This window comes from Oryctolagus cuniculus, chromosome 21 (genome assembly GCF_051225735.1).
Source record: "Oryctolagus cuniculus isolate XC-2025 breed Fujian yellow rabbit chromosome 21, ASM5122573v1, whole genome shotgun sequence".
Lineage (NCBI taxonomy): Eukaryota > Metazoa > Chordata > Mammalia > Lagomorpha > Leporidae > Oryctolagus > Oryctolagus cuniculus.
The window spans coordinates 22,839,924-22,866,031 of NC_142887.1; the positions used below are offsets into that span (position 1 = coordinate 22,839,924).

The window sequence follows — 26,108 nt, forward strand, 5'->3', positions numbered from 1 at the left end:
GGCTGTAACAGGCAGGGCTGGGCCAGGGTGAAGCCAGGAGCCAGGAGCTTCATCCGGGTCTCCCACGTGGGTGCAGGGGCCCAGGAACTTGGGCCATCTTCCACTGCTTTCCCAGGCACATCAGCAGGGAGCTCGATCGGAAGTGGAGCAGCTGAGACTCGAACCAGCTCCCATATGGGAATGCTGGCGCTGCAGGGGGTGGCTTTTACCCACTAGGCCACATTGCTGGCCCCTACACCATGCTTCTTAGATTTTGAAATTAGTTGCCAACATGTAGAAGTCAACCGACAGACGCCTGCAAATTCAGGTCTTGGGCTTCTCTTGAGGAATCTGAAAAGCTAAGAACCCTGGGCAGCGACTGGGCAGCTGAGAAGCCCTGGGCCCTCTCCATGGGACGTGTGACGGCCAGTCCTCCAAAGTCCTTGCCCCTCCTTATGGCCTCACATCCGGCCCAGAGGCGCCAACTATGCTACCAGCTTGGCCCCTGGCACTAGCTCATCCCCTGACCTAAGCTATGGAGGGACAAGAATCCACCCCAGATGGGCAGATGAGTGGGCCAATGGATAAACAGAATCCACCCTAGATGGACAGGTGAGTGGGCCAATGGATAAACAGAATCCGCCCCAGATGGCTGGGTGAGCACCGTCTGGCTGACACCTGTCACCTGCTACTGCCTGGCTTGGTGTTGCTCCTCTGGCTGCTTCATGCCTCACTGCCCTTCTCCCCTCGTCGCCCCAAGCTTGTCCCAAGGGGGCGACCCTTCTCGACCAAGGAGCACCATTCTGCAACCAAGAGCAGGGCTGGCATTCGGGGAGGCAGTGAAGTCGCTGCATCCTGTGTCTGAGAGCCGGGTTCGAGTCTCAGCTCCCCAGCTTCCGCTCCAGCTCCCTGCCAGTGCAGACCCTGGGAGGCAGCAGGTGATGGCTCAAGTGCTTCGGCCCCTGCCACCCACAAGGGAGACCGGATGGAGCTCCAGGCTCCTGGCCCAGACCTGACTGCTGTGGGCACTTGGGTGGTGAACCAGTGGTGGAATCAATCTCTCTCTCTCTCTCTCTCTCTCTCTCTCTCTCCTCTCTCTAAAGCTAAGGGGAGAAGAGTACATGAGTATGCACGTAGTATTCAAAGCCTTGCTTCCCTCCCCGGTTAGAACCCCCAAACAAGCTGGCAAGTTGGATCGCATTGGATTAGGTACAAGACCATGGAGAGCGCTTCCTGATTCTCAGAGCAAAGCTCAGATCCCTTGTGACTCACACACAGCCTACTCTGGGTCAACCTCAGGTCTCTGTGCCATGGCATGTCCCTGTCCCTCCACCCTGTGCTGTGGCATGTCCCTGTCCCTCCACCCTGTGCTGTGGCATGTCCCTGTCCCTCCACCCTGTGCTGTGGCATGTCCCCGTCCCTCCTCCCTGTGCCGTGGCATGTCCCCCGTCCCTCCTCCCTGTGCCATGGCGTGTCCCCATCCTCTACTCTGTGCCGTGGCATGTCCCCTTCCCCCCACCCTGTGCCGTGGCGTGTCCCCTGTCCGTCCTCCCGATTTCCACGGGGGCTCAGTGCAAGCCCTGACTTCCTCAGATGCACCCCAGGCTCCCTCTGCGCACTGACCGATCTATGTCATCAGTGTGGTGTTTAAAGGCAGAATGACAGAGGGGGAGGGAGAGAGAGAGGGGGGAGGGAGTGTTCCATTCACTGGTTCCTCCCCAAACGGCCACAACAGCCAGGACTGGGCCAGCCGGAAGCCAGGAGCCCAGAGCTCCACCCAGGTCTCCCACAGAGCGGCAGTGACGCGAGGACTCAGATCAGCTTCTGCCGCCTTCCCAGGCGTGCTGGCCGGGAGCTGGATTAGAAGCAGAGCGGCCGGGTGTTGAACCAGCACCCATAAGGGATATGGTGCTGCAAGGGTGGCCTACCCTGCTGTGCCACGACGTGGCCCCTGTGTCCTTGTTCCCGACTCGCCGGTCCGTCGTGCCCACCAGCCCCTCAGCGCTGCAGGAGGAGCGATGAGGCAGAGCCAGCATATCTCTCTGCATTTAACTCTGCCATCAGAAAAAGTGCAAGTAACCCTGGGGCCTGCGGCCGGGAGGACAGCAGGGCCGGGTGGAGACTGAGGCAAAGTGGAAGACCTCCCCACCCCCACCCCACCCCACCTCCTTCTCCTTGGCCTGTCCAGCCGAGGGGGCGGCCGTCTCTCAGCTCTTGCCAGGCAACCTGATTGTACGAAAGACGCCAGGAGACTTGAGAGTTTGATATGAAATCATCCCAGTTTGCAATGTGGCAACCAGCTCTATTTTTAAAACCCACAGAGGCCAGAGCACGGCTCCTTGGCAGGATCTGGGGTCAGCAGTCCCCAGCGCTGGGCTGGGCTGGGCTGGGCTGCAGGGGCAGGGAACTCGGGCACCACGACAGCACACGGATGAGATTCCAAAATAGAGATTTGTTTATTACGGGTTATTTCATTTCTGCATAAAAATCACCAAATTGTTCCTCATTGGTTGTTGTTTTTTTTTTTTTTCTCATGAACACGCGTCAGTTCTTTTGGGGCTGCCCTGATCGCCCCAACTCTTGCAAAAATACAGCTCCTGGTGCTGGGGAGGGCAGTTAAGGCAGTGAGGCAGAGTCTCAGCAGGGGGCGGGGCTCCACCACCCCCCAGAGGGCGGGGCACGCGGCCCATCTCCCAGGCCGGGATGCGTCCCTGAAGATAACCATGGGTACACGGGGACAAGGCAAACTGTCACCTAAGGTCACCTGTGCGCCTGGGCAGCAGAGGGAGAAAACACTCCCGGCCGGCACAGCTTTGCTGGTTGGGTTCGGCTAGTTAAAAACAAAACAAAACAAAACTGCCCCGCCAAGGCCAGCGGGGGACAGCAGTGTCCCGGCCGCCAGGGCCGCGGCTCGGGCTGCGACCTTCCCGGGGCACGTGTGCTTCTGTCTGAAGGCCAGTGTGGGACGCCCTGCGCTCCGCGGGGCAGGGGGCCAGGAACCGACACCCCCGGCACTTGATCTGTTAGGGACGTTAGGCCGGTGGGAGTGGGGGCCACCCACCGTGCAGAGGAGATCCGGGAGGAGGGTCGTTATTTATTGCTCCGTTAGTTTACACCAAAAAAAATACAACTTTATAAAAGCCAGAGCTGTCCCCTGCAGGCCCCGGCGGGCTCCTCTGGGCTGCCCGGGGGCCGCGGGGGCCGCAGGTGGCTTCACAGTGACACGGGTGCACCTGCTTCTGCGCGGGGGCGGGGCCGGGCGGCACCTACACCTTGTAGGTGAGCTCGGCGTTCATCTTGGTGTACATCTCGTAGATGACGTCGATGGTGGCCGTGTAGTTGACCAGGAAGAGGCGCACCTTCTCCAGGCACTCCTCCTCCGTCACGTTCTGGCCCTTGGACAGCGCCTTCAGGAAGTCAGACTTGTAGGGGGCGGCGTAGAGTGCTGCCTTGGGGCGGGTGAGAGGGGAGGCGGCACAGCGTGAGTGGGGGCCGCATTGGAAAGCAAGAGGGAGACGCGTCTTCCCTTCCACCCGTGGGCGGACAGCGAGGAGGACGCCAGTTATAGGAACGGGCGAACCTGGGTGCAAATTCCCGCTGGTGCCGCCACCTAGCTGGGAGCCCTGGGCAAGCACCTTAGCCTCTCTGAGCCTCAGTCTCCTCATCTGCACATTGGGGCAGCGATGGCAGCCAATCAGGGCAGTGCTGGGCCTGGCGCCAGGCGCGGGGCAGGTGCACAGCAGGGGTGGGTCTCTTCCCTCTGGGAGAGGCGAACTGCTTAGAAAACCTACTTTCTGGCTGGCACCGAGGCTCACTAGGCTAATCCTCCGCCTTGCGGCGCCGGCACACCGGGTTCTAGTCCCGGTCGGGGCGCCGGATTCTGTCCCGGTTGCCCCTCTTCCAGGCCAGATCTCTGCTGTGGCCAGGGAGTGCAGTGGAGGATGGCCCAGGTGCTTGGGCCCTGCACCCCATGGGAGTCCAGGAGAAGCACCTGGCTCCTGCCATCGGATCAGCGCGGTGCGCTGGCCACGGCGGCCATTGGAGGGTGAACCAATGGCAAAGGAAGACCTTTCTCTCTGTCTCTCTCTCTCACTGTCCACTCTGCCTGTCAAAATAAATAAATAAATAAATAAATAAATAAATAAATAAAATAAGAAAACCCACTTTCTGGCCAGGAGAGACCACTGCTGACCTGCCGGGGCCTCTCCTTCTTGTCCTTGGGTTCTTGGAAGGGGTGGGGTGGGGTGGGGAGACACGAGTGCACAGCACTGGAAATTCACAGAATTTCAGGGTCAGGGGGAGGGGGGAAGATGCAGCCAGACACCTAGCTCAGGCCCCACGCCTGAAGGGAGGAGGGAAGTGTGATAATAAGGCTGGGGCCGGCGCTTTGGCACAGCGGGTTAAAGCCCTGGCCTGCAGTGCTGCCATCCCATATGGGCGCTGGTTTGAGTCCTGGCTGCTCTTCTTCCAATCCAGCTCCCTGCTAATGTGCTTGGGAAAACAGGGGAAGATGGCCCAAGTGCTTGGGCCCCGGCACCCTTGTGGGAGACCCAGAAGAAGCTCCTGGTTCCTGGCTTCGGATCAGCCTTACTCTAGCTGATGTGGCCATCTGGGGGATGAACCAGCAAATAGAAGACCCCTCTCTCTCTTGGCCTCTACCTCTCTTTGTAACTGTCTTTCAAATAAATGAAATAAATCTTAAAAATAATAAGGCTTCCCGGCTTCCAGGAGCTGAGCCAGGCTCCGGGATGGATTAACTCCCCTCACGTCATGGCAGCCCCTGCAGGGCCTGTTTTATGCCCATTTGAAAGCTGAGGACACGAGGCTCCCCGCACGGGTACTGGGGGACCTTGAGCGAGATCCTTCACTTGTCCGGGCGCTGTTTTGCTCATCTGTGAATGGGGTGGGTGCAGTGCCCTGGGGAAGGCCAGGCGCCCGGGCCACGCCACCGTTAGTGGGGGTGGGCAGGCGACAGTGAGGCCTGCAGCGGGCAGGGGACTCTCACAGTGCCCATGCGGGCAGCCCTGGCCCCTGGGGAAGAGCCCCGCTCTCCCGGCAGGGCGGAGGGGCAGGCGGGGGCAGCCACAGCAGGCTGGCGAGGCCACGCACGGTGGGACGAGGCGCGGCCAGAGGCGGAAGGCCAGCCACAGTGTGCAGGGTCCCCCGCATGGGCCTTTCAGCCCGGTGACCCCGGGGGACCACGGCTAAGCAGGCCAGGGTTGGTCCCTGGCCACCGTCACCCCAACACAGGCCAGCAGGAACCCTGCGGGCCCAGGTCCTCTCAGTGGCTGTCCCCTTTGTCCCCCTCACCCTGGCCCGGGCCCCTGCTGGGAGGGGTGAAGCCAGGGAGGGGGGAGCCCATGCCCTGGGATGCCCGGGGTTTCCCTCACAGGCCCGTGCTCAGCCACAGCCCACCAGGCAGGAGCAGGGCTGGCCAAGCGCCCGTGGGGGACCCTCAGGCCACTGGCCCCGCCCCTCAGACGAGGGAGCTGCCCCGCCCAGGCTCGGGGTGGTGGCTCGGAGGTGGGGCCCGCGGGCCCGGCTTACCTGGAAGATCTTCTGCACGATCCAGCCGTGGTACTTCTTGAGGGCCAGCTCGTAGGCCTTGGTGGCGTTGACGCGGATGAGGTTGGGGTGGTTCTCGTCGCGCTCGCCATCACAGATGCTCTGCAGGAAGACCTGGATGAAGCGGAGGCCTCTGCAGCCCAGGCAGAGCGGCTCTTAGCACCGTCGGAGCCAGAGCCGGAGCCGGAGCCAGCACCCGGCACCCGGCCGCTCCCAACTCCCCGCTGGGCCGTGCGGGTCGCAGGGAAGAGGCCGCAGCACTGGCCGCCGCATCCCTGGCCCGGTACCTGCCTGGCTCTTCCTAAAACTCCACGCTCGGCTCCCGCACCCAACACCCACTCAGGCCCTCCCTCGGGGCCCGGCGAGGCTGACAGGGAGGGCGAGCGGCGCCAGGCCTATGGCACACAGCTCCCCGCCTCCGCCCTCGGCCCCATGAGCCCGTTTCACAGAGAGGGGCCCTGAGGCTCCGCCAAAGGGCTGGGTCACATGGCCAAGCTCCTGCCTTCACCGTCGCCCCCGGGAACCCTGGGTGCACTGCGCTGCTCCCTCCCCGAGGGGCTTGGGGGTCAAGTCAGGGGGTTCTCCCGGGCAGGCACGCTGGGCCTGAGGACTGAGTCCAGCCTCCTCCCTGTGAGGTGGGGCTGATGTCCTGCATCACAGCCTCTGTCCAGCAGGGGTCAGTGTAGACGTGGAGCAGGCAACAGGGCTGGATCCCACCTGGTCCTGCCTCTTCCACCCCAGTTCCAGCCAATCAGCAACGAGGCTGGGGACACCCCCAGCTCCGTCTGACCCCGTTTCCTGCCCCTCAGCAGCTCCTGGGGACCCCCGGTTAGGCTGACACGGCTCGCCTCTCCGGCTCCCGACTCCTGCCTCCCGGTCAGAGCCCTGGGTGGACCAGACCTGTGGGGACTGCAAGTGTCTCACACCTACCCCGCCCCCGCCCCACCCGCCCCTCTGCAGGCTGAGCATCCTCCTCCACTGGGACCGCCCCTCCTTCACTGGAGACCACCCTGCCCCGCCCACGTCCCGCCCCTCTGCGGGCTGAGTACCTCCTCCGTTGGGACCTCCCTGCCCCGCCCCCCCCCCCCCCCGCCCTGCCCCTCTGCGGGCTGAGCACCTCCTCCACTGGGACCGCCCTGCTCAGGCTTGGACTCTGCTCTGCACCACTCCTCCAGGACGCCCTCCCTGCCCTCTCTGCCCCAGACCCTGACGCCAGGCCCAGCAGCGTGCGTGCCGCGGGCCCGCTGCTCCTCACCCCACCAGCTGCCGGTCGCAGGCGGCCAGCACACGCCCCGGCACCGCCGGGCTCTGCCCACAGCAATTTAACTGGAAATGGGACTGCCCCACCTGCCTGGCTCCTCCTGAGAGACGTGTGGAACTCCAGTGCCCGCAGTGCACTGTAGGGGGCGCTAATAAGACCTGGGCCTCTCAGATGCCCACAGGCCTCTCGGCTCCCCGCCAGCAGCGCTGTGTGTGCAGGGGGCGAGTTCCAGCGGCCAGAGGAGAGACGAGGGAGGGACACCTTGTGTGGCTCCAGGGGCAGAGAGGGGCGGCGCTGGGCACCTGTGGGGCAGCGGCTGGGGCCTTTGGCCCCTGCACAGCTAAGGCTGGGTCTGCTGCCTGGAGAGACGGGAGTGGGTTCAGCGCAGCCCATGGGATGCCGGGCAAGTCAGGTGGGCTCCTCTCCTCCTAGGACACTGCGCTTCAATCAAGACACAAAGCCACCGTGTGTGTGTGTGTGCGTGCGAATGTGCATATGTGCGAATGTGCATGTGTGCGAATGTGCATGTGTGACATGACTGGCCCCAAAGAGGACACCTCTCTGCAGTGCACAACCTGCACAACTGTGCTTGGATGACCTGGGCACATGATTTGGCCTCCAGACGCCAACGCGGCCTGCTCTGTGAGGTGGGAGTCACCACGGCTGACTCACAGCGGGCACAGCTCAGTCAGGCACGTAAAGGGTGTTGGCACAACATCCAGGATGAAGCCGACACTCGCTTGCTATGCCTCCTGTGGGCCTACGTTTCAGGCAGAGTGGATGCCATGGCTGGGGCCGCCCATCCCCTGTGGCGCAGGGCCCGCCCCCAGGCCCCGCCCCCGCGCCCATCACCTTTTCAGCCACATGAGCGCCAGCGTGGCCCCCACTTTGGGCCATTCCGCTCCGTACATTTCTTTCTCCACCTCCAGGATGTTCTGCAGGGTGCGGAACTTGGTGGGGTTGGTGTCGTACACGGCTTTGATTTTCTGAAAGGGAGCACATGGGGTCACCCGCCTTGGCGGGGCCATCCCTAGGGGAGACAGGCGGGCCGGGGGTGCCCCCTTCCCTTCACGCCTGCCACACAGAGCAGGGATGAGGCTCGCCGTGGCGGGAACCCCGAGGCTGCCATCGGCAGCAACAGTGAGGCTCAGAGACGGGCAGCACCAAGCCCCAGGTCACACAGCCAAGAGCAGCCCAGGCCACCCAGGATTCTGGGCTCTGCCTGTTTAGTGAGGGTGCAGGGAAGAAGCAGGAGGCTCGGTGTCAAGGGCAAGGGACGCTGAGAACCTGCAACCCTGAGTGGCAGCGGTCTGGGGCCAGCTGCACGTGCCCCCCACTTCCCCGGGCCAGGGAGCCTGCGGTGGAACAGGTGGCAGGGAGGGGAGGGGAGGCAGTAGCTGGGGCTGCCGGGCCAAGTACGTACCGTGATGTTGCCACTGATGTCCGCCTTGATGGGTGTAAACACTGGGGACCCGAGGCAATCTGGGGGAAACGAGAGGAGAGATGTGGAGCTGGCGGGGGAGGAGGCCGCTGGGCGTGGCCAGAGAGCAGAGCTGTTCCCAGCCAGTGCAAAGCATTTGTGAGCGCTGGGTTCCAGGTGACAGCGGTGCCTCACTGCAGGGCGCCTGAGAGCCTTCCGGTGCACGGAGGGGCTGGCGTCGGGGCTTGGCCGGTCAAGCTGCCACCTGGGAAAGCCGTGCAAGATGCCCCATATAGCCGGGCCCCTGCCACCCACTGGGAGTCCTGGATGGAACTTCTGGCTACTGGCTGCAGCCTGGTGCGGCCCTGGCCATGGAAGCCCTTTGGGGAGTGACCCCATGGACGGAAGATTGAGCCTCCTCTCTGTAACTCTGCCTTTCAAATAAAGTTTTAAAAATCTTTCAAACAAAAAGACGCAGGTAGAAGGTCCAGGGGACAAATCCTTGTGCCCACACCACTCTTTCTCCCTAGAACAGCACGGTCCAAGGCAAGTTTCTACGATGATGGTGATGATCTCTTCTGAATTTTTCTTATTATTTTACTTGGAAGGCAGAGCGACATCTGCTGCTTCGCTCCCCAAAGTCAGTAGCAGCCAGGGCTGGGCTGGGTCCCAGCCGAGGGCCAGGGAGCGCGCTCTGGGTCTCCCCCGTGGTTGGTGGGGACCCATCACCACTGCCTTCCTGGCTCAGACCCAGGCACCACAGCATGGGACTCGGACATCCCAGAGGCGTCTGAACCGCTGTGCCAAGCATCCAGCCCTGTCCTTCCCTGATTTTAAAGACTAATGTGGGGGTGGGGGGAGCGCTGTCATCGTGGTGCAGTGGGACAAGCCACTGCCGCGACACCAGCACCCATATCAGATGCCGGCCTGAGTCCCAGCTGCTCTCTGCTCTGTTTCTTTTTTTCTTTTTTGACAGGCAGAGTGGGTAGTAAGAGAGACAGAGAGAAAGGTCTTCCTTTTGCCGTTGGTTCACCCTCCAATGGCCGCCGCAGCCAGCGTGCTGCGGCCGGCGCACCGCGCTGATCCGAAGCCAGGAGCCAGGTACTTCCTCCTGGTCTCCCATGGGGTGCAGGGCCCAAGCACTTGGGCCATCCTCCACTGCACTACCTGGCCACAGCAGAGAGCTGGCCTGGAAGAGGGGCAACCGGGACAGAATCCAGTGCCCCGACTGGGACTAGAACCCGGTGTGCCGGCGCCGCAGGCGGAGGATTAGCCTAGTGAGCCGCGGCACCAGCTTGCTCTGTTTCTGATGCAGCTCCCTGCTGATGCACCTGGGCAAGCGGAGGACGATGGCCCAAGTAGCTGGGCCCCTGCCACTCATGTTGGAGGCCTGGCTGGACTTCCAATCTCCCGGCTTCGACCTGGCCCAGCCCTGGTCATTGTGGCCATTTGAGGAATGAACCAGCAGGTGGAAGACCTGTCTGTCTCTGCCTTTCAAATCAATAAACAAATCTTTAAAAGCATTATTTGGGGACAAAGATAAGCTAGGGCTTCCATCTGCTGGTCTCACTCTCCAGATGCCCAAGACAGCTGGGACTGGGCTGGGGGCAAAAGCCGGGAACAGGAACTCAATTCAGGTGTCCCGAGTGGGAGGCAGGGATCCAGTCCTTGAGCCATCACCACTGCCTGGGCAGGCAGCTGGGGCCAGGAGCCGGAGCTGGGAACAGGCCCACACCTGCGCCACTATGGCGCCCTCTGGTGGCTCATGAGCCCGGGAAAGGCGGTGACCAGAATTTTAGGCGGAACTGGAATTTTATTTACACATTCATTGTGATAGCCCTGAATTGGCTGCTGGCTACGGTATTGGGCAGCGGGGATACACAGCTTCCTGAAGAACTAACGCCATGAGAAACCCACTGAGAACTACAGGGCAGAGCATCACTGATGAGCCAGCCGGCAGGGAGGAGGGGGGTAGACCTCCCAAGGACCTCACTGGGTTCCACAGGCTTGTGCCTGCCCATGAGAACCCGGGGGGGCCGGGCAGAGGGAACCTCATCAGCAAGGGAGTCCCCGCCCCTGGAGGCACAATGCACTTGGACTTGGGCACTCCCCTCAGCTTTCTGAGCCTCCTGCTTCCTGTCAAGCAAATGGGGCCATGGAACTGACCACGGTGGTGCGGCAAGGACGGCCCCGGACGGCTCTGCCCTTCCTTGGCGAGTCATAACACGGGGAACTTCAACAGGTGCATGGGAGATGGAATGAAAAGGTAAGTTTGTGACTGGTGCCGCGGCTCACTAGGCTAATCCTCTGCCTTGTGGCGCTGGCACACCGGGTTCTAGTCCCGGTTGGGGCGCTGGATTCTGTCCCGGTTGCCCCTCTTCCAGGCCAGCTCTCTGCTGTGGCCCGGGAGTGCAGTGGAGGATGGCCCAAGTGCTTGGGCCCTGCACCCCATGGGAGACCAGGAGAAGTACCTGGCTCCTGCCATCGGATCAGCACGGTGCGCTGGCTGCAGCACGCCAGCCACGGCGGCATTGGAGGGTGAACCAACGGCAAAAGGAAGACCTTTCTCTCTGTCTCTCTCTCTCACTGTCCACTCTGCCTGTCAAAGAAAGAAAGAAAGAAAGAAAGAAAGAAAGAAAGAAAGAAAGAAAGAAAGAAAGAAAGAAAGAAAGAAAGAAAGAAAGAGAAAGAAAGAAAAGGTAAGTTTGTTCCAGTGCCGAACACTGTGAAGTGTGCATTCGAGGGGTGTTGCAACAGTGCATGGGAAACACACATGTTAGACAGGCACAGACTTCAAAAATGTTTGACACCAAGATAAACTTGCCTTTTCCTTCCATTTTCCATGAACACTGGAGACCCCCTTGCCTGCCGGAGCATCATACAACAGCGGACACCTTCACACACCTTCCCTGCCTGGAACCCCGGGCTCCACGTGAGGGGCGAGCAGCCTGGGCAGGGGACGCTACCACGGTGTCAAGCTCCCTCTAGAGCTTGGCGCGGAGGAAAGGCCAGGGCAGAGGGACTTCTGTAGGCCCAGGCCCAACCCCAGGGGACACAGCCCGGCTGCCTGGGCCCCTGGGACACTCAGCAGCTGTGAACTGAGCCCTGGGAGGCAGCATCCAACACTTCCAATGAAACCAACCCAGACGAAATGGAAAGAAGGCGGGCTGGGGGGCCAGAGGCCTCCCCCACCCCCGCCCAATCCTCAGCCCACTGCTCCATGGCGACTCTCTGTGCCTCCAGGGACTCAGTTTCTTCCTCTGTGCAATGGGGCAGGAGCAGTGCTTATCTCAGAGCTGTAGCAACTGAAAATCACGCACCGAGGGGTGGGTGCTTGGCCCAGTGGTTAGCTCGCATCCCACACTGGAACATCTGGGTTCAGGGCCCAGCTCTGCTCCCAATTCCAGCTCCCTGCTACTGGGCACCCCGGGAGGCAGCGGTGACGGCTCAAGTACCTGGGTCCCTGCCACCCACATGGGAGACCCGGATGGAGTTCCAGGCTGCTGGCTTCAATCTGTCCCAGCCCTGGCTGTTGTGGGTATTTGGGGAGTGAAGCAGCAGATGGAAGATCTCTGTCCATCTCTTCTGCCTCTAAAATAGGTAAAAATTAAAAAAAAAAAAATAACCGCAAGACACGTTGAACACCAAATAAATGGACTTCAATTATTTTTATGTCTTCATTGTCATTACCAGGTCAGGCAGCAAGTTTAAGGGAGACGTCTGCTGAACCTTACAATGAACCTCTGCTGAGTTGCTGAGTGGGAATCCCACATGGCCTGCACCCACCCCCTGCCACTGTCCACTCTCCTCCCGGTCCCTCCTGGGCCTGGCTGCTACTTCTGCCACCTTGTCCTGCCACAGGCTCCCAGCACATGACCATCAGCCAGAGCCATGGGCAGTCTCCTCTCTGCTGCGGTGCCTCTTCCTATTGTCTGTGGGGGCAAACTGACCCCTAGAGCATCAGGCTGGGGCCCTGCCTAGAGTGACCACATCAAAAGCCACTCTTAGGTGCAGGGTCAGGGTCCAGGCAGCCTGATCCTGGGTGCTCTGTCCTCCCAGATAAACTGCCAATGGCAATCAGGAGGTGATGGCTCCATGAACCTATCCTTGAACTTGTGCTTGAACCTGACACACCTATGAGCCCTAGAAGGTTCTCTCTCCCAGCACCATACAATCGTTGGCATCCTGGAGGACAACATATCCCAGACTTAAGTAACGCAACAGAGCTGAAATCTTCTGTCCTCCACTCATGGCGCCTCCCAGCCAAGCTCACTGGTGCCAGGTACCAAGGACGGGCTGCTCTTAGCTCCAGCGATGACTTTATAACCCTCATCTTTCAAAACTCTGTAAACGCCCAAGGTTTGCAGTGGGTTGATGGATGGAGAGGGGGCGGGCCGACGGTACAGTAAGAGAACAGGTGGTGGGTGTACGAGTATTCGCGGTAAACATTCTTCCAATTCTGCTGCCTCACAGAAAACACTGGGAAAACGATGCCAAGCCTTTCGTGCCTCTGCTCGTGGAAGCCATCCTTCTCCCCTCTCCGTTCCCTTCCACGCCCCTTTTGTCATCCCAGCAGTTACAGCTATATGGGTAACGCTATAGCCACCAGCCCCGAGCTCGGAGAGCGGCGGGGACTGGGTTGCTTCTGCGCTGTGTTTCCGGCACCCGGATGGACGCCTGACCCCAGGCAGTGCCTGGGCGACACGTGCAGCACGGATAAGGGAACGGAGGGTGGCGGATGTGGCATCCGTCGCTGTTTGCTTCCCTGCCAGGCTCTTGCTCTATGCACTGCCCGGTGGTTCACAGCAAAGCCTCTGCCCTGGTCTTAGGCTCCCTGTGCAACCCAGATGGCAGGGGGCAAACGTAGGGAACTCGGGCCTCAGTTTCCCTGCCTGTAACATGAGACTTCTGGTGGCTAGGACAGGTTCTGGGCTGGGTTTCAGCAGCAGCAGCTCAAAGGGAGAAGCTGGGAAGGTGGGGCTTGGTGGGGGATGGCCAGCAACTGAGGGTGGCTCCCGGGCTCTCTCGGTGCTTTGTAGAGACACAGGGAAATGCTACGCTGCTTCCTGGGTTTGGGGCGGCCCCCACCAGGGGGACAGGAGAAAGGGTTTTTGTTCAGGTTTCCCTGACAGAGCGCTCCGAGGGTCACGAGGCTGCCACGGTCAGCAGGAGCTAGGGCTCCACAGCGCCTGTTTTTGTGCTGTGGCCGCCACGCAGGGTCGCGGCTGCTGCTGAGGCCGGGGTGGGGGCCAGAGTCGGCTTGGGAGGCCAACCCCATGGGAAGGGGGCAGGCGGGAGGCTCGGGGGAACAGGACCCCAGGATCCGCTTTTTTGTGCCATGCCCAGAGGGAGTGCTGGCAGGAAGGGGCACGGCCGGGCCCTCCGTGTGTGTGCCATGCGCTTGCTGATGGCGGCGGCGTCTGGGAGAGACGGGGAAGTGGCAGAGAGCGCCACCGTCAGCGGTCCCCAGGCTCTGGTCTTGGCTCTGGAGTGTCTTTGGCCACGGGACTCCGCCACTCTGGCCAAGGGTGGGCGCTGCGCCCGCAGGGAGTGTGCCAGGTGTGCTGGCCTCCGCGCTGCCTCAGAGCCCCACCTGCCTTTGCCTCCGGCACAGTCCAAGGACACCAAGCCCAGGCACGCCACAGGAGCCACTCAGGGCCACACGTGACGTGGGGCACGGCAGACGCTGGCCCCACCGCAGCCTTACCTCTCCTTCTAAATGTTTCCACTGGGTCAGGGCAATGCAGGGGAAATGGAGGGGGGGGGGCTCTGGAAGGAAAGGCGGAGGACGGTCCCCGAGTCCTGAAGCTTGGGGGCCTCTAACAGCTCACCCTGCTCGCACGCAGCTCGCTCGGCCCAGCTGGTTGTTCAGCTTCGCCCTGCTCCCCGATTGCCCTTCTTGTTTTTCCAGTTTTGCAGTTAACTCGGGTTTCCCACCACCACCCCTCCCCCCCATGGCTATTAACAAGCAGGTTCTTTAATAAAAACGTCATTCAGAGCCCATCTGGCTCGGAAGGGGAAAGGGGGAGCCTGCACAGGATTCTCGCCCCTCACCTCGCGGGAGAAAAGGAGAAATCAGACCTGATCCCCCCGTCTGACTTCACAGAGCAGACTCAGATGGGCAGATTCTGAATACGGAAAAGCTTTGCTTGGCTGGGACACCTGTCAAATGGCCACCCTTCGGTTTAGTGGAAGTTTTATTTTTTTTCCTAAGTATGTTATTCAACCCAGAAAGCTTAAGGAAAAGACCAATAAGTCTGATGACACAAATCCAGAAACTGCCAATACAGGGCAAGGAGGAAATCCCAACCCCAGTTAGAGTCAGAGTCAAACAACAAACTAGGGGCCGTCTGCATAACAGATAGTAACAGATTTTTTAAAAGAACAGTATCCTTCATATGTAAAGAGTTCTTACAAATCAATAAAAAACCCAGCCTGGTACAACAATGGGCAATTCACAGAAGAAATGAAAATATGCTTGATCTCAATAATTGACTGATATTGAGCTCAACAACAGAAAGAAGATAAATTAAAATAGTGAAATATTTCCTATCAGCCAAATAATTTGATGAACACACCAACGTTCCCTAGTTCAACCATTCTGGACGGAACTCAGCAAGGGTGTAACCCAAACGTCCCTGACTTCATAGCAAGCTGTTTGTACCTTTCTCAACAGGGCCATCATCACAGACACGATTCGTGACCAAGGGTGACCCAGCATGCCGCAGGCCCCTCAGGCCTTCACCACACGGCTCTGCATGCTGTGTCCTCAGGGTCTTCCAGCTCCGTCCGCAGCGCTTGGACGCTGCTAGCTGGGAACCCTGCCGCCAACTGGGCCAGACTCCCCCATGAGCAAAGGCGACCAGCACCACGCAAGGGCTTTGTGTGTGACCTCTGAGACTGGGGCCATCAGGGCTTCCGTCTGGGTCTCTGCCCCAGTTTAGACAGGTGATACTGTCCACAGAGCCACACGGGACTGCACCTCTCTCCTCTTTATCCAGCCTTGGAGCTGGACAGCACCTGTCCCATTCTGGGCAGGACCACAAGAGGTACCTGGAGTCTTCCATCCACGCCAGCCCTCAGTGCCTTCACCTCCTGCCACAGCGAGGTTCCCAAGGTTGGGCAACAAGGTGACCAAACTGCCCCGCCCTGGCCACTGTCTCAATCCTGCTCAGCAACAGCTCCAGTTGAGAAATGCACCACCGGGCACGGGCCTGGGCGACTCAGGAGGGGCCAGCCCTGCCCTGGTCCTAAGCTCTTAAAACTCCCCACAGGGAGGAACGGGGGCCCGGGGAGCTGGCACTGGGGAGGTTGTTTTGAGTTCCATTGTTTGCCAATGCTGGATAATGCAGGGCCGGGCTGAACCTGTGGGTTCTGGGTTACCAGGAGCACAAAGGGAGGTGCTCCCTTGGCAGCCGGCAGAGGCGACTCAGGCACGGCTTGGGGTGGGGCTGCCACAGCCCAGAAAGGATGCCCGGTTTGCAGGATGAGGGCCCTGGCAGTGCCTGCGGCCCCCAGCCCACCGCCTGTTCTAAACTCACTGTGAAATCCACAGCACAACTCAAAATGCTGCTCTCTCTCAGGGAACGGTGTTTGGCCTTGTGGTCACGGAGCTGGCTGGGGTGCCCGCGCCCCGTATCTGAGTGCCTGGGCTCTGCTCCCGATGCCAGCTTCCTGCTGATGTGCACACCCGGGGAGGCAGCAGGGATGGCTCAAGTCCTCGGGTCCCTGCCACCCGAGAGACCCAGACTGATTTTCTGGCTCTTGGCTTTAGTCTTAGGCTGGCCCTGGCCATTTTTTGAGCATTTGGGGAGTGGATCAGATGAGGGCTTTCTCTGTCTCTCTCTGTCTTGGCCTCTCAAAATAAAAGACCAATTTAAAAAGTTACCTCCATGACAAGGCAACTCTGTCACAAGTGCCTGAATGGGGAAGATGATTTCTCTCCCTTGCTGTGTGGCCTGGGAGATATGGGTCCGCCTCTCAGAGGCACGGTTTCCTCGCGTGCAAAACGAAGCTAATCGTGGACGTCACATCACAGGGTGGCTGTCAGGCTTCAACGCCATTGTCCAAACAGAGGGCTTAACAGAGCTCACGGCACCCACTCTGCGCTCCGTCTACAAGAAGGCCTTGTGGCTTCTGCTTATTACTGTAAATTATATCATCTTCCCCTTCCCCAGCAGGCCACACTTCTTCTCGGAGAGCAAACCCAGCAAATAATGATGCCAGCGATTAAGTGATTAAGAAAACAAAGGAGAGAGAGAGGGAGGGAGAGAGCGATTGACTGACTGATAGGAGTAAAATTAGTAGCTATCTCCCAGTCCTAAAATAACCACTCCAAATGTATTTCGTGTCATTAAAAAATAGATCTCAGGAGGGAGTAGAGTAAGGAGCTGGGAACGCGGAAGATGAATCGCTTTGGAGCGCAGGGCAGCCGGAACGGGCAGGCGCTGGTTTCTATAGGGCCCGGGAGAGGCTGCTGGCTAATGACTTGGAAAAGCCCAGATACAGTTAACGCGGCAACAATTTAAAAAGAGACCTTGATAGAGGAACATTGTAAGCATGTAACAAAAGGAGGCAACATTCGAGCCTGCAGTTTTTGAACTGAAACAATGAAACCTAAGACGGGAAGCAATGTTTTCATTCCAATTGGGCTCATTGAAAGAAAGGCATTGTCAGGTCCCAGGGGAACTTCTGCCCGGTTCCCTCCCCCAGCACACGCACACACAGCTGGAAAGGGCCACCGCACCACCTGCAGTCCCCTGGCGTGGGGTTGGTCTTGCCTGTCGCAGGGCCGCCCCCACCCCAGGGCCTGTTAGGATACGTTCTAGCCCTGTGTACGTCGGTTTCCTCTTCTCTAACAAGGAGCCAACTCCATTGCTTCTGGTCATCATGAGTTGCTCCTGGCTGGTCTGACCCCTGACCCTAGGGAGCTGCACAGCATAGGAGTTAGGCTGGCTGGGAATGGGGTCACACCCTACCCTTCACGGAGTCCTCTGTCATGCGTTCTTTCCATTCCTTCCCTAACCTGCTGCTGGGTTGGGCGCCCAGGCTCTGGGTCCAGGAGGGCCTGATGGGATTCGCCAGGCCCAGTGGACTGCTACAGGTGCACAGTGGAGGTGAGCAGGACAGGCAGGAGCGCACGCCCGTGGGTCTTTCCCTCCCGGCCTCTATTCTGTTCCCTCCAGCGGCAGAGGCCCCGCCTCGTGTGCTGACCTTGGGGCCAGACTTTTCCACACACAGAAAAGAAGGGCGATCTAATGTCACCTCCATCAGGGGCCCGGGCTGGGGGAAGCCACTGGTCTGCGCTCTGTGCTGGCCCTCAGGCATTATAAGCAAGGACACTACAGTGACAGCTCCCAGACGCCTCACTCTGACCCCTGGAGCCAGCTTCCCACTAACACTGGCAGCAGGCGATGGATCGAGTACTCGGGTCCCTGCCACCCACGTGGGAGACCTGGGTTGAGCTCCTGTCTCCCGGCTTCAGCCTGGCCCAGTGGTGGCTGTTGTACTTAGGGAGTCAATCTGTAGACAGAGGCACCCAGGCCGCAAGCTGGGACCCTGGCCATCCCTCATCGAGACTCCGCGGTGGCTCCTTGTTGGAAGACCATTTCCTGAAAGCTGACCGCAACACTGGGTGCCACACTCAAGAGCTCCCTGGCATAGACCCCACAGCTGGGCTCAGCTTCCCTGCGTGACAGCTGCGGCTGCGGGCTCAGAAGGGGGCGTGGCTGCACATGGGCACACGGTGTCAGCCGCACGAGACCCCTGCAGAGCCCAGGCTGCAGCTGGCTCAGCGGGATGCTAGCGTCCATGCACTGAGCTTTCGATGTGCAGTGTCCCCCAGAGGCCCACATGTGAAGTGGTGGCACTGCCGGGAGGTGGCGGCGGCTGCAGGCTGGTGGCCGGTCTGCAGTCGCTGGCACCTCTTAGAAGGCAGAACTCTCCCAAGAGGGTTGCTCTGAACCTAGTCTGACCTCCCTCGCTCTCTGGGACTCTGCTGGCCATGTGACCCCTCCTCGGAATGTGCCTGCCACCCCCACGGGGCCCCCGCCAGAGCCTGCACCGTGCCATTTGGGCTTTTGGTTTCTAAACCAACCAACCAGCTGAGCAGCGTGTCCCCGTTGCCCTGCTGTGGTGCTAAAGCTGCCCACCGCGCTGTTTCTTTCCAGTCGGCCGTGCGCGGTGCTCAGGGCACGGGCGTCCCGGGACAAGAGGCCCCAGTGCTCCTCCCTGTGAGCCTCAGACGGGCCTGCTCACAGGCTGTGAGGCAGATGGGGCTGTGGTGCTTCTGGGTCCCGGGACAGGTGACGCGATGGCCGTGACCCAGTAGTGTGGCCCCAGTGCGCACTGCATGACTGTGGACGCACCTCCAATGCACGCTGGACGCCAAGGTCTTGAAACCCTAAAAACCACTGCGGAAGGTGGCGACTTGGCACCTTCTCCCCACTACGGTGGCTTCTTCCTCCCTGCCTCCTTCCTAGGCTCAAACCTACATCCCCTTGGGCCCTCAACACACTCACCCAAAACGACCCAGCAATGTGAGAATGACACACACAGTTTCTTGTCTTTGCTAAAATGGTCTAAAGTATAAAAGTGCAGACAAAACTAAACATACGTTTGCATGCATTTGGCCTAATGGCTAAAACACCCTCTGGGACAACCATGAACCAGCCACATCGAGGCCTGGGCTTGGGTCCCCACTCCGCTTCCAATTCCAGCTTCCTGTGAATGCACACCCGGGAGGTGGCAAGTGGCTCAAGTGGCCATGTCCCTGCCACCCACGTGGGAGACCCGGATTCTGTTCCTCATTCCCAGCTTTAGCCTGGCCCAGCCCTGGCTGCTGTACAGGGCATTCAGGGAATGAAGCAGCGGATGGGAGATCCATCTCTCTTCTTCAAATAGAGTGATAAAAACAGAAGAGTGTGGCAGGGCTGTGGCAAGCCGCCCCACACCCCAGGGCTGGTTGTTGCTGAGGGAGGCTCCGACCTCCCAGACGTGGGATGTGGGGGGGAGGGCGGGGGGGCTCCCGAGGCCCCAATTACAGGCAAAGCTGAGCTTTCTGAGGCGATGCCGCCCATGCCTCTGTCCTCCTAATCTGCACTCAAACAAGCAGGAGTGGGAGGCCGGGCGCGAGTCACACCCTTAGAGGAAACCTGCACATCAGGTTTGCAGCTCCCGGGAGGACCACACATTTCCGCAGCGGCCAAGCAGGCTGGCTCCTCATGGGTCTGCTCCTCTCCAGGCAGGGGTGACAGTGACAGCAAGAACACTGCACAGGGAGTCAGGGTCCTGAGGTCTGCACTGGCTTCCCTGGCCATGCAGGGGCTGTGTGACCCTGGGCGAGTCTCCTAACCTCTCTGGCCCCGGTTCCTTTGGCTGCAAGGCAAGGAGATGATTCTCTAGGCTGCTCAGGCTTCCCTAAATGCAGCAAGCATAAGTGATGGGGACCCACTCTTTTGGGGCTCAATCCAGGATGCTTCGTGCGTGCCAGACGCCTGTAAAGCCAGGTTCTAGGGGCATCTGCTGAAGCATGCAAAGAGGCAGGAACAAGCCAAAACCACCCACAGAACCTGGATCTCAAGAACCCAGAGGCACGAAGCATTGCCTTTGGCTCCTCCATTTCTGCCTTCTTCCCCAACAGGGAGCGCAAACAGGTGTCAGCTCATATATGGACTTTAGCTGGCCCGGAGGACTTGGGTTAAAGAGAGATGCTGAGGTTGTATCTAGACTCAACAGGGAAAATGGTACTGTGATGAATTAGTAATGTCTGCCACAGGTACACAGGATGTGGAACGGGTTATGTATTTTAATTCAGATGGAGGAAGGCGAAATGTTTCCAGCAAGAACCCAGAGAACGGGAACGGAACCAAATGCGTTGTTTGGTCAGCATCTATCATGAGCCCATCAGGTGCTAGGCACTGAGAAGGCTCAGCAGCCCAGAATGTGAGAGGTTCCATAGGAGTCCAAGGGAGTCAGGGACGACTTCCCGGAGGAGGCGACTGGAAGCTGACACCTTTAGGAGAAGTGGACCCAGCCAGGCAAATGAAAGGGAGGTGAGCTGCAGAGTGGCATGGGGGCCCGGCAGAGGGGACTGCGCTGACATGGGGACAGCGCTGGAGCCAAGGGCAGGCCCAGGGCCATTTGCGGGGCTGCTGGCCATTCAGAGAGGCCATGGCACAGGTCGTGAGGGGGGGTGACGAGGAGCCACGGGGGCGTCAGGCGGGGAGTGACAAGATGGAGCAAGGTCTCAGTCTGCCCACCCTGCCCTCCAGGTGTTGAAGCAGCTGCAGAGGTAACCTCAAAAACGAGCACGCAGGCCTCACAGAGGTCAGCCTTGCAAACCTATCGGCCAGCCGAGATCCCATTACTGGGTCAAAGTAGACAGAAAAGATGGCCAAGGGCCGGCCTCCAAGTGGCCGCAGTAAAACCTGTATGGCTTGAGAGATGCGGGCTGGAGATACGGAGCAGGGGTGAGCCCGGGAGGTGGCTGCTCTGCACCAGGCAAGCAGGAGGCTGAGGCACAGCCCGCGCCCACCGGAGCGGAATCAGCAGCCACCAGGCCCCGCCAAGTCTGCCACAGCCACACCTGACGAAGGTTTGAGACCTGCGGCCGCTCCCATGGGTTAAAAGCCTTCATGTCCTGAGGCCCAGTAAGTGCACGTCTAAGAAGGGGAAATGGGGCCAGTGCTGTGGCGTAGTGGGCTAAGCTTCCACCTGTGGCACCAGCCTCTCTTACAGGTGCCGGTTTGAATCCCAGCTCTTCCACTTCCGATCCAGCTCTCTGCCATGGCCTGGGAAAGCAGTAGAGGGTGGCCCAAGTCCTTGGGCCCCTACACCCACGTGGGAGACCCGGAAGAAGCTCCTGGCTTCTGGCTTTCGGATTGGTGTAGCTCCGGCCATTACGGCCATTTGGGGAGTGAACCAGCGGATGGAAGACCTCTCTCTCTCTCCCTCTCCCTCTCCCTGTCTGTAACTCTGTCTCTCAAATTAATAAATAAAAATATTTTAAAAAAGGAGAAACAACCAACGAAGCATGCAAAGCAATATTTACAAGAATGTTCACAGCAGTATTGTTTACCAGAATAACAACAACAACAACAACAAAACACACACACACAGCAAAGTGAATGATGTCCGACCGCAGGGGATTGGTTAAACAAGTGTTGGCCACATTTGGTCAATGGAATTCCAAGCAGCTATGAGAAAAACGATGACTGACATGGAAAACTGGCCATGCTTGGTCATTAGGTGGGAAGAACAGGGCACATACTTTTTTTTTTCTTTTTTCCAAAAACAGATGTAGGGGCTGGCACCACGGCATAGCGGGTAAAGCTGTCACCTGCTATTCTTTGCAGAGTTAAGTTTTTTTTAAAAGAAAGATTTCCTTACTTTTCTCAGTCCTTTTTTCTTTTCTTGTTGTGATTTATTTCAAAGGCAGAACAACTGCGAGAAAGAGAAGAGGGACAAAGGCCTTCCACCTGCTGGTTCACTTCCTAAATGCCTACAACAGCTGGGGTTGGTCCAGGCCAAAGCCAAGAGCTCCGGACTCCATCCGGGTCTCCCACGTGGGTTGGCAGGGACGGAAGTCCTGGGGCCATCCCCTGCTGCCTCCCGGGGTGTGCATTAGCCGAGAGCTGGAATCAGAGGCGCAGGGCCAGGATGTGAACCAATGCCTCTGGTGGGGGATTCCCCCGCTGTGCTACAACACCCACCCTAGAATTCATTTTAAAGAAACAGCTCTCAGCACTTGGCCACATCTACACTGCTCTACAACAGGTGAGGCACAGAATGGTGCCCCTCCACCCTCTGCCCCAAGAATGACCCAGGTCAACCGTTGGCCATGCCCACAGTGGAAATGCCCCGGCCAGGAGTCACCCGGCACCACAGTGCCAATCGGACTCCTTGCATCCCTCACCCACGGCCAGGTCCATTCAAGATATGCGCACGCCCTCCTGGCGGCCTCCAGGTGCCCCCAAGCCCAGGCCAGCAGGGGCTCCCCATCAACACTGGAGAGAAACTACTGGTGCAAAGATCCTCCTCCAACCTGAATCTCAACCCTCAGGAGCAACACCTCCCCAGGGAGGGCCCACGCAAAGGTTCAGAATGGTTTGCACTTTTAACAAATTCTCCACCTATGAATTACTTACTTAATAACTATGTTATTTGAAAGGTAGAGAGACAGAAATAGAGAGAGAGAGAGAGAGATCTCCCATTTCTTGGTTCCTCACTCCAAATGCTGGGCCAGGCCAAAACCAGGAGTCAGGAACTCCATCCAGGTCTCTCCCAGGAGTGGGCGGGGACCCAATTCCCTGAGGCAGGCTCCACCTGCTGCCTCCCAGGGGTGTGTCAGCACCAGGATGCAATCAGCAGCGGAGCCCGCCTGCACCCCAGGCCTCCTAAGTCACTTTTTTTTTTTTTCCCTTAAAAGCAAGCTAAGAATCATCCTCTTTGTTGGACAGTGGGCAGGGGCCCTGTGCTGATTAACCCTTTGTGGACTGACCCCACAGAGGCTTTGGGATAAATGGTGCTTCTGTCCACAGATGTGACACCCACAGTGCAGGGGCTGCAGCCAAGACAAGGGTCCTTTGAGACTGGTGGGAGAGGGAGGAGGAGATATTCCCCAGCCCGGACACCACTGCTGGCTCCAGCGCCGCCTCCCCTCTTCCTGTCCAGCCCCCGGACCCACGCGTGCAATGACAGTGCCCCCCGCACAGACCTGACCTGTGATGCCACTGGAAACAGGAAGAAAAGGCACTGAGCTGGCCCCCGGGGACTCCCCCGCCTCACCACTGCTGGCATTTGGGGCTGGATGGCTCTTTGTGGTAGGGCCCTGTCCTGCACCTCGTAGGGTGTGTAACAGCACCTCTCATCTCCCCCTGTGAGATGCCAATCCAGCCCGCCACCCAGAAGTCTCCAGCATTGCTCGATGGCTCCTATGGGCCAAAGCTGCCTGCCTCAAACAGATCCCGAACCCTGTCCAGGGCCAGCGGGCTCTGACTTACAAACATTCATAGAACTGCCCAAGAAACAACCAAAGCAGAGAACTGTCACAGAGACAGACAAGTGCCTCAACGCTAAAGCCACGGAGCTCAAGCCGCTGGCCCAAGCTGGCGATTTGGAGCAGAAAAAGGTGCAGTGCACCCAGCAGCACCGACTGAGCCCCACCATGCGCCCGGCACCGTCCTGGGCCCTGGGGAGTGGCAGTGGCTGGAAAAGACCGGGACTCTGCCCTCAGGCTGCTCTCCCAGGTCTGAGAGCCACACCGGCCGGGCAGCTGCCCTTACTCCAACACCGACTAACCATTTACTGTAGAAAGAAACCAAAAGTGAGCCCAGGAACAAAGTGTAGATGTACAACTGTGTGTGTGTGTGTGTGCGCGCGTGCGTGTGTGTATGTGTGTGGGTGTGGGTGTGGGTGTCACCCTCACCAGGGCAGGCGCTTGGCCTCATGGGTAAGACGCCCACATCAGAACATCCGAGGGCCTGGGTTTGCCTCTCAGCTCCAGCTCCTGACTCCAGCTTCCTGCTCGTGTAGACCCTGGGAAGCAGCAGTGATGACCCAAGGTACTGGGTTTCTGCCACTCATGTGGGAGTCCTGGATTCAGTTCCTGGCTCCTGGCTTTGGCCTGGCCCTGTCCCGGCTGCTGTGAGCACTTGGGGAGGCAACTAGCAGATGGAAGGTCTCCATCTCCCTCTGCCTCTCGAGTGGAAAAACAAATAAAAATCCAATACAACGAAGCCACTGCCTGCACAGCTCAGATCACTCGGCAGTTAGGGTCCTGGTGCTCCACCCTCCCGACTCCTCACGGCTGGCCTAGGACGTAAGCATCCCCATTTCACAGATGAGGACACAGAGGCTCAGGAGGGGCAGAGGAACCGCCCACCCCTAACCACAAGCACCTGGAGCTCAGGGCTCTGCGGGAATCCCCGCCCACAACACCCAGTGCTCACCCACTTCGGGGCGAAGCGAGTGACTGCTCTGGGTGTCACCTCCCTCCGGTGCGAGCCAGCCTGTGGGTGCCTGCTGGACTCTGCCCTGCCAGGCCACCCAGCTGACCTGCAGGGCGGGGTCCTGGGAGAGCCCAGCGGTGTGAGGGAGGGAAGAAAGCAGAGGTTCAGGTTGCATCGCTTCCCGGGACCCAAAAGGCAAAGGCATTGGCTTCAATTTCCCATTTTCCATCCAGGGCTTGGAGGGAGGAAAGAGGATCTGAACCCTCCCTCATGCTCCCAACACCACCTTCGCCATGACACACGGGGGACAGTCTTCCTGAGAGTCACAGGGAGTGCAGGATCCGCACCTAGCACCCTAGGTCTGACATCGCCCCAACACCCGCGCTAAATGCACGCACAACTCTACAGTGGTTGCCCGCATCTTCAACCCCCTGCACCTGCCCCACCCCACCAGGCTCCCTGCCCTGGGTCATGCGGATTGGGGGGTAGGGTGGGCGGTGTCGTTCTTCTGGAATGGGGGTGCTTCTGGGGGAAGAAGTGGTCAGAGGTCTCAGTAAGGGGAGGATGCCAGGGCGCAAGGAAAAGAGGGGGCTTAGGGGATGGGAGGACTCGCTGTAAGGGGAAGGGTCGTGCTGAAGGCATGGGGCACGGGGCGAGGCACGAGGGGCTGGGGACGATGCCAGGCTAAGGGGTGTCTGGGGGAGCTGGGCAGCAGGCGGAGCACAAGGAAGTGGAGGACGGCGGGTCCGAGGCGGATAAGGAGGAAGGCGAGGGGCCCGCGGGATGGAGGGCTATGTGTCGGGGTCAGCGCAGAGGGCACCGGGGAGCCGCAGGGGCCAGGGAGAGGCTGGGGGAGCCGGAGGCTGGGGAAACAGGACTCGGGGGTCCGGGAAGAGGTGACCCGGGCATGCCCGGGCAAAGGAGGGTGCAAGTCGTTTGGGAACGCCCGGGCCAGTGCTGCTGCCAGCTGTCCCCTTCACCCCGGCTCACCGAAGAAGGGCGGCAGGTGGGACACGGCCTCCAGGAAGGGCCCGGTCTCGATCTGCTTGTCCGCGGGCAGCGGCTTCAGCAGGTGCTCGGCCAGCAGCGCCATCTCGGGATCGAGGCCCGCGGTGATGCCCCAGCCGGCGCCGCGGGCGTCCACGCCGCCCCCCGGGCCGCCGCCGTCCGCTCTGGGGCCGTCACCGCCACCCGCCGCAGGCTCCGGGGACGCCAGCGTCGCCACTTCCGCCTGCGCCGCGCCCTCGTAGCCGGGCGCTCAGCGCCGCCCGCCGGCCGAGCGCCTAAGCCGCTCCGCGCGCCACCCCGCCTCTCCCGCTGGAGCCCAATCAGCGCCGGCGGCCGCGCTAGCCCGTCCAATCCGCGCCCGCCGCCGTGGGCCTCTGCGTCGCCATTGGTCAGGAGGCGGGGCGACGCGGAAGCGCGCCGACTCTTGGAGTCCCGGTCCGCCCAGGTGAGCCGCTCCCAGGTGAACCTGCCGCAGGTGTGTCACCCGCCGCCCCCGGCTTCGCCCTCCCAACCCGGGCAAGCCGGCTCGGGCTGGGTCTTCTGGGAAGGTGAAGCTACCCCCGTCACAGCCCACAATCCACCCACCAGCCCAGGATACAGCCCCAACCCGGCCAGCGCCCCTGGAACCCCTGCCGCCCCCCTAAACAGGGACTGTCCTCCAACCACGCTAGTTGACCCGTGGGGCATCCTTCGCGTTTCCCTTGCCTTTCTCTACAACCAGCTGGCGGGGGACCTCGACCGGTTGATTGCTCAGCCTCAGGGACTTCAAACCTGTTGGATACTGCCTCGCTCAGACACTGCCCAGCTGGGGTCCTGATTCCCCAAGCTGGGCTCCGGGCTGACCTCAACAGGCGGGTATTCCCTGTTGGGCCCAGCCCAGTCAGACCCGACCACCTGCAGCAGGTGCTTCCCACGACCTGAACTG

At 59.9% G+C, this 26,108-nt stretch overlaps 1 protein-coding gene across 4 annotated transcripts; it reads right to left on the bottom strand.

The window, feature by feature from the left end:
• Positions 1 to 2,411: 2,411 nt before the first annotated feature.
• GLTP (glycolipid transfer protein) lies at positions 2,412 to 25,429 on the bottom strand. Of its 4 annotated transcripts, none has more exons than XM_002721981.6 (5): positions 25,166 to 25,429; positions 8,229 to 8,287; positions 7,658 to 7,791; positions 5,527 to 5,677; positions 2,412 to 3,428 (listed from the first exon to the last, which is right to left on the bottom strand). In XM_002721981.6, exons 1-5 carry the CDS (start codon positions 25,266 to 25,268, stop codon positions 3,246 to 3,248), a joined length of 630 nt encoding a protein of 209 aa, XP_002722027.1. In that variant the 5' UTR covers positions 25,269 to 25,429; the 3' UTR covers positions 2,412 to 3,245. The 4 variants fall into 4 exon arrangements, with proteins under 4 accessions (XP_002722027.1, XP_089179103.1, XP_089179102.1 ...); XM_089322977.1 differs by having other exon boundaries at positions 2,412 to 3,424; positions 5,527 to 5,646; positions 25,166 to 25,406; XM_089322976.1 differs by having other exon boundaries at positions 2,412 to 3,424; positions 25,166 to 25,406.
• Between the last annotated feature and the right edge of the window lie 679 nt (positions 25,430 to 26,108).

Excerpts from the sequence above, each read along its gene's own strand:
- GLTP (XM_002721981.6), bottom strand. The coding sequence starts at position 25,268 with ATGGCGCTGCTGGCCGAGCACCTGCTGAAGCCGCTGCCCGCGGACAAG. Across the intron at positions 7,792-8,228 it reads ACATCAGTGGCAACATCACG|AAAATCAAAGCCGTGTACGA; the intron begins GTACGTACTTGG and ends GCTCCCTTTCAG. Across the intron at positions 5,678-7,657 it reads GCGCTCATGTGGCTGAAAAG|AGGCCTCCGCTTCATCCAGG; the intron begins GTGATGGGCGCG and ends CCTGGGCTGCAG.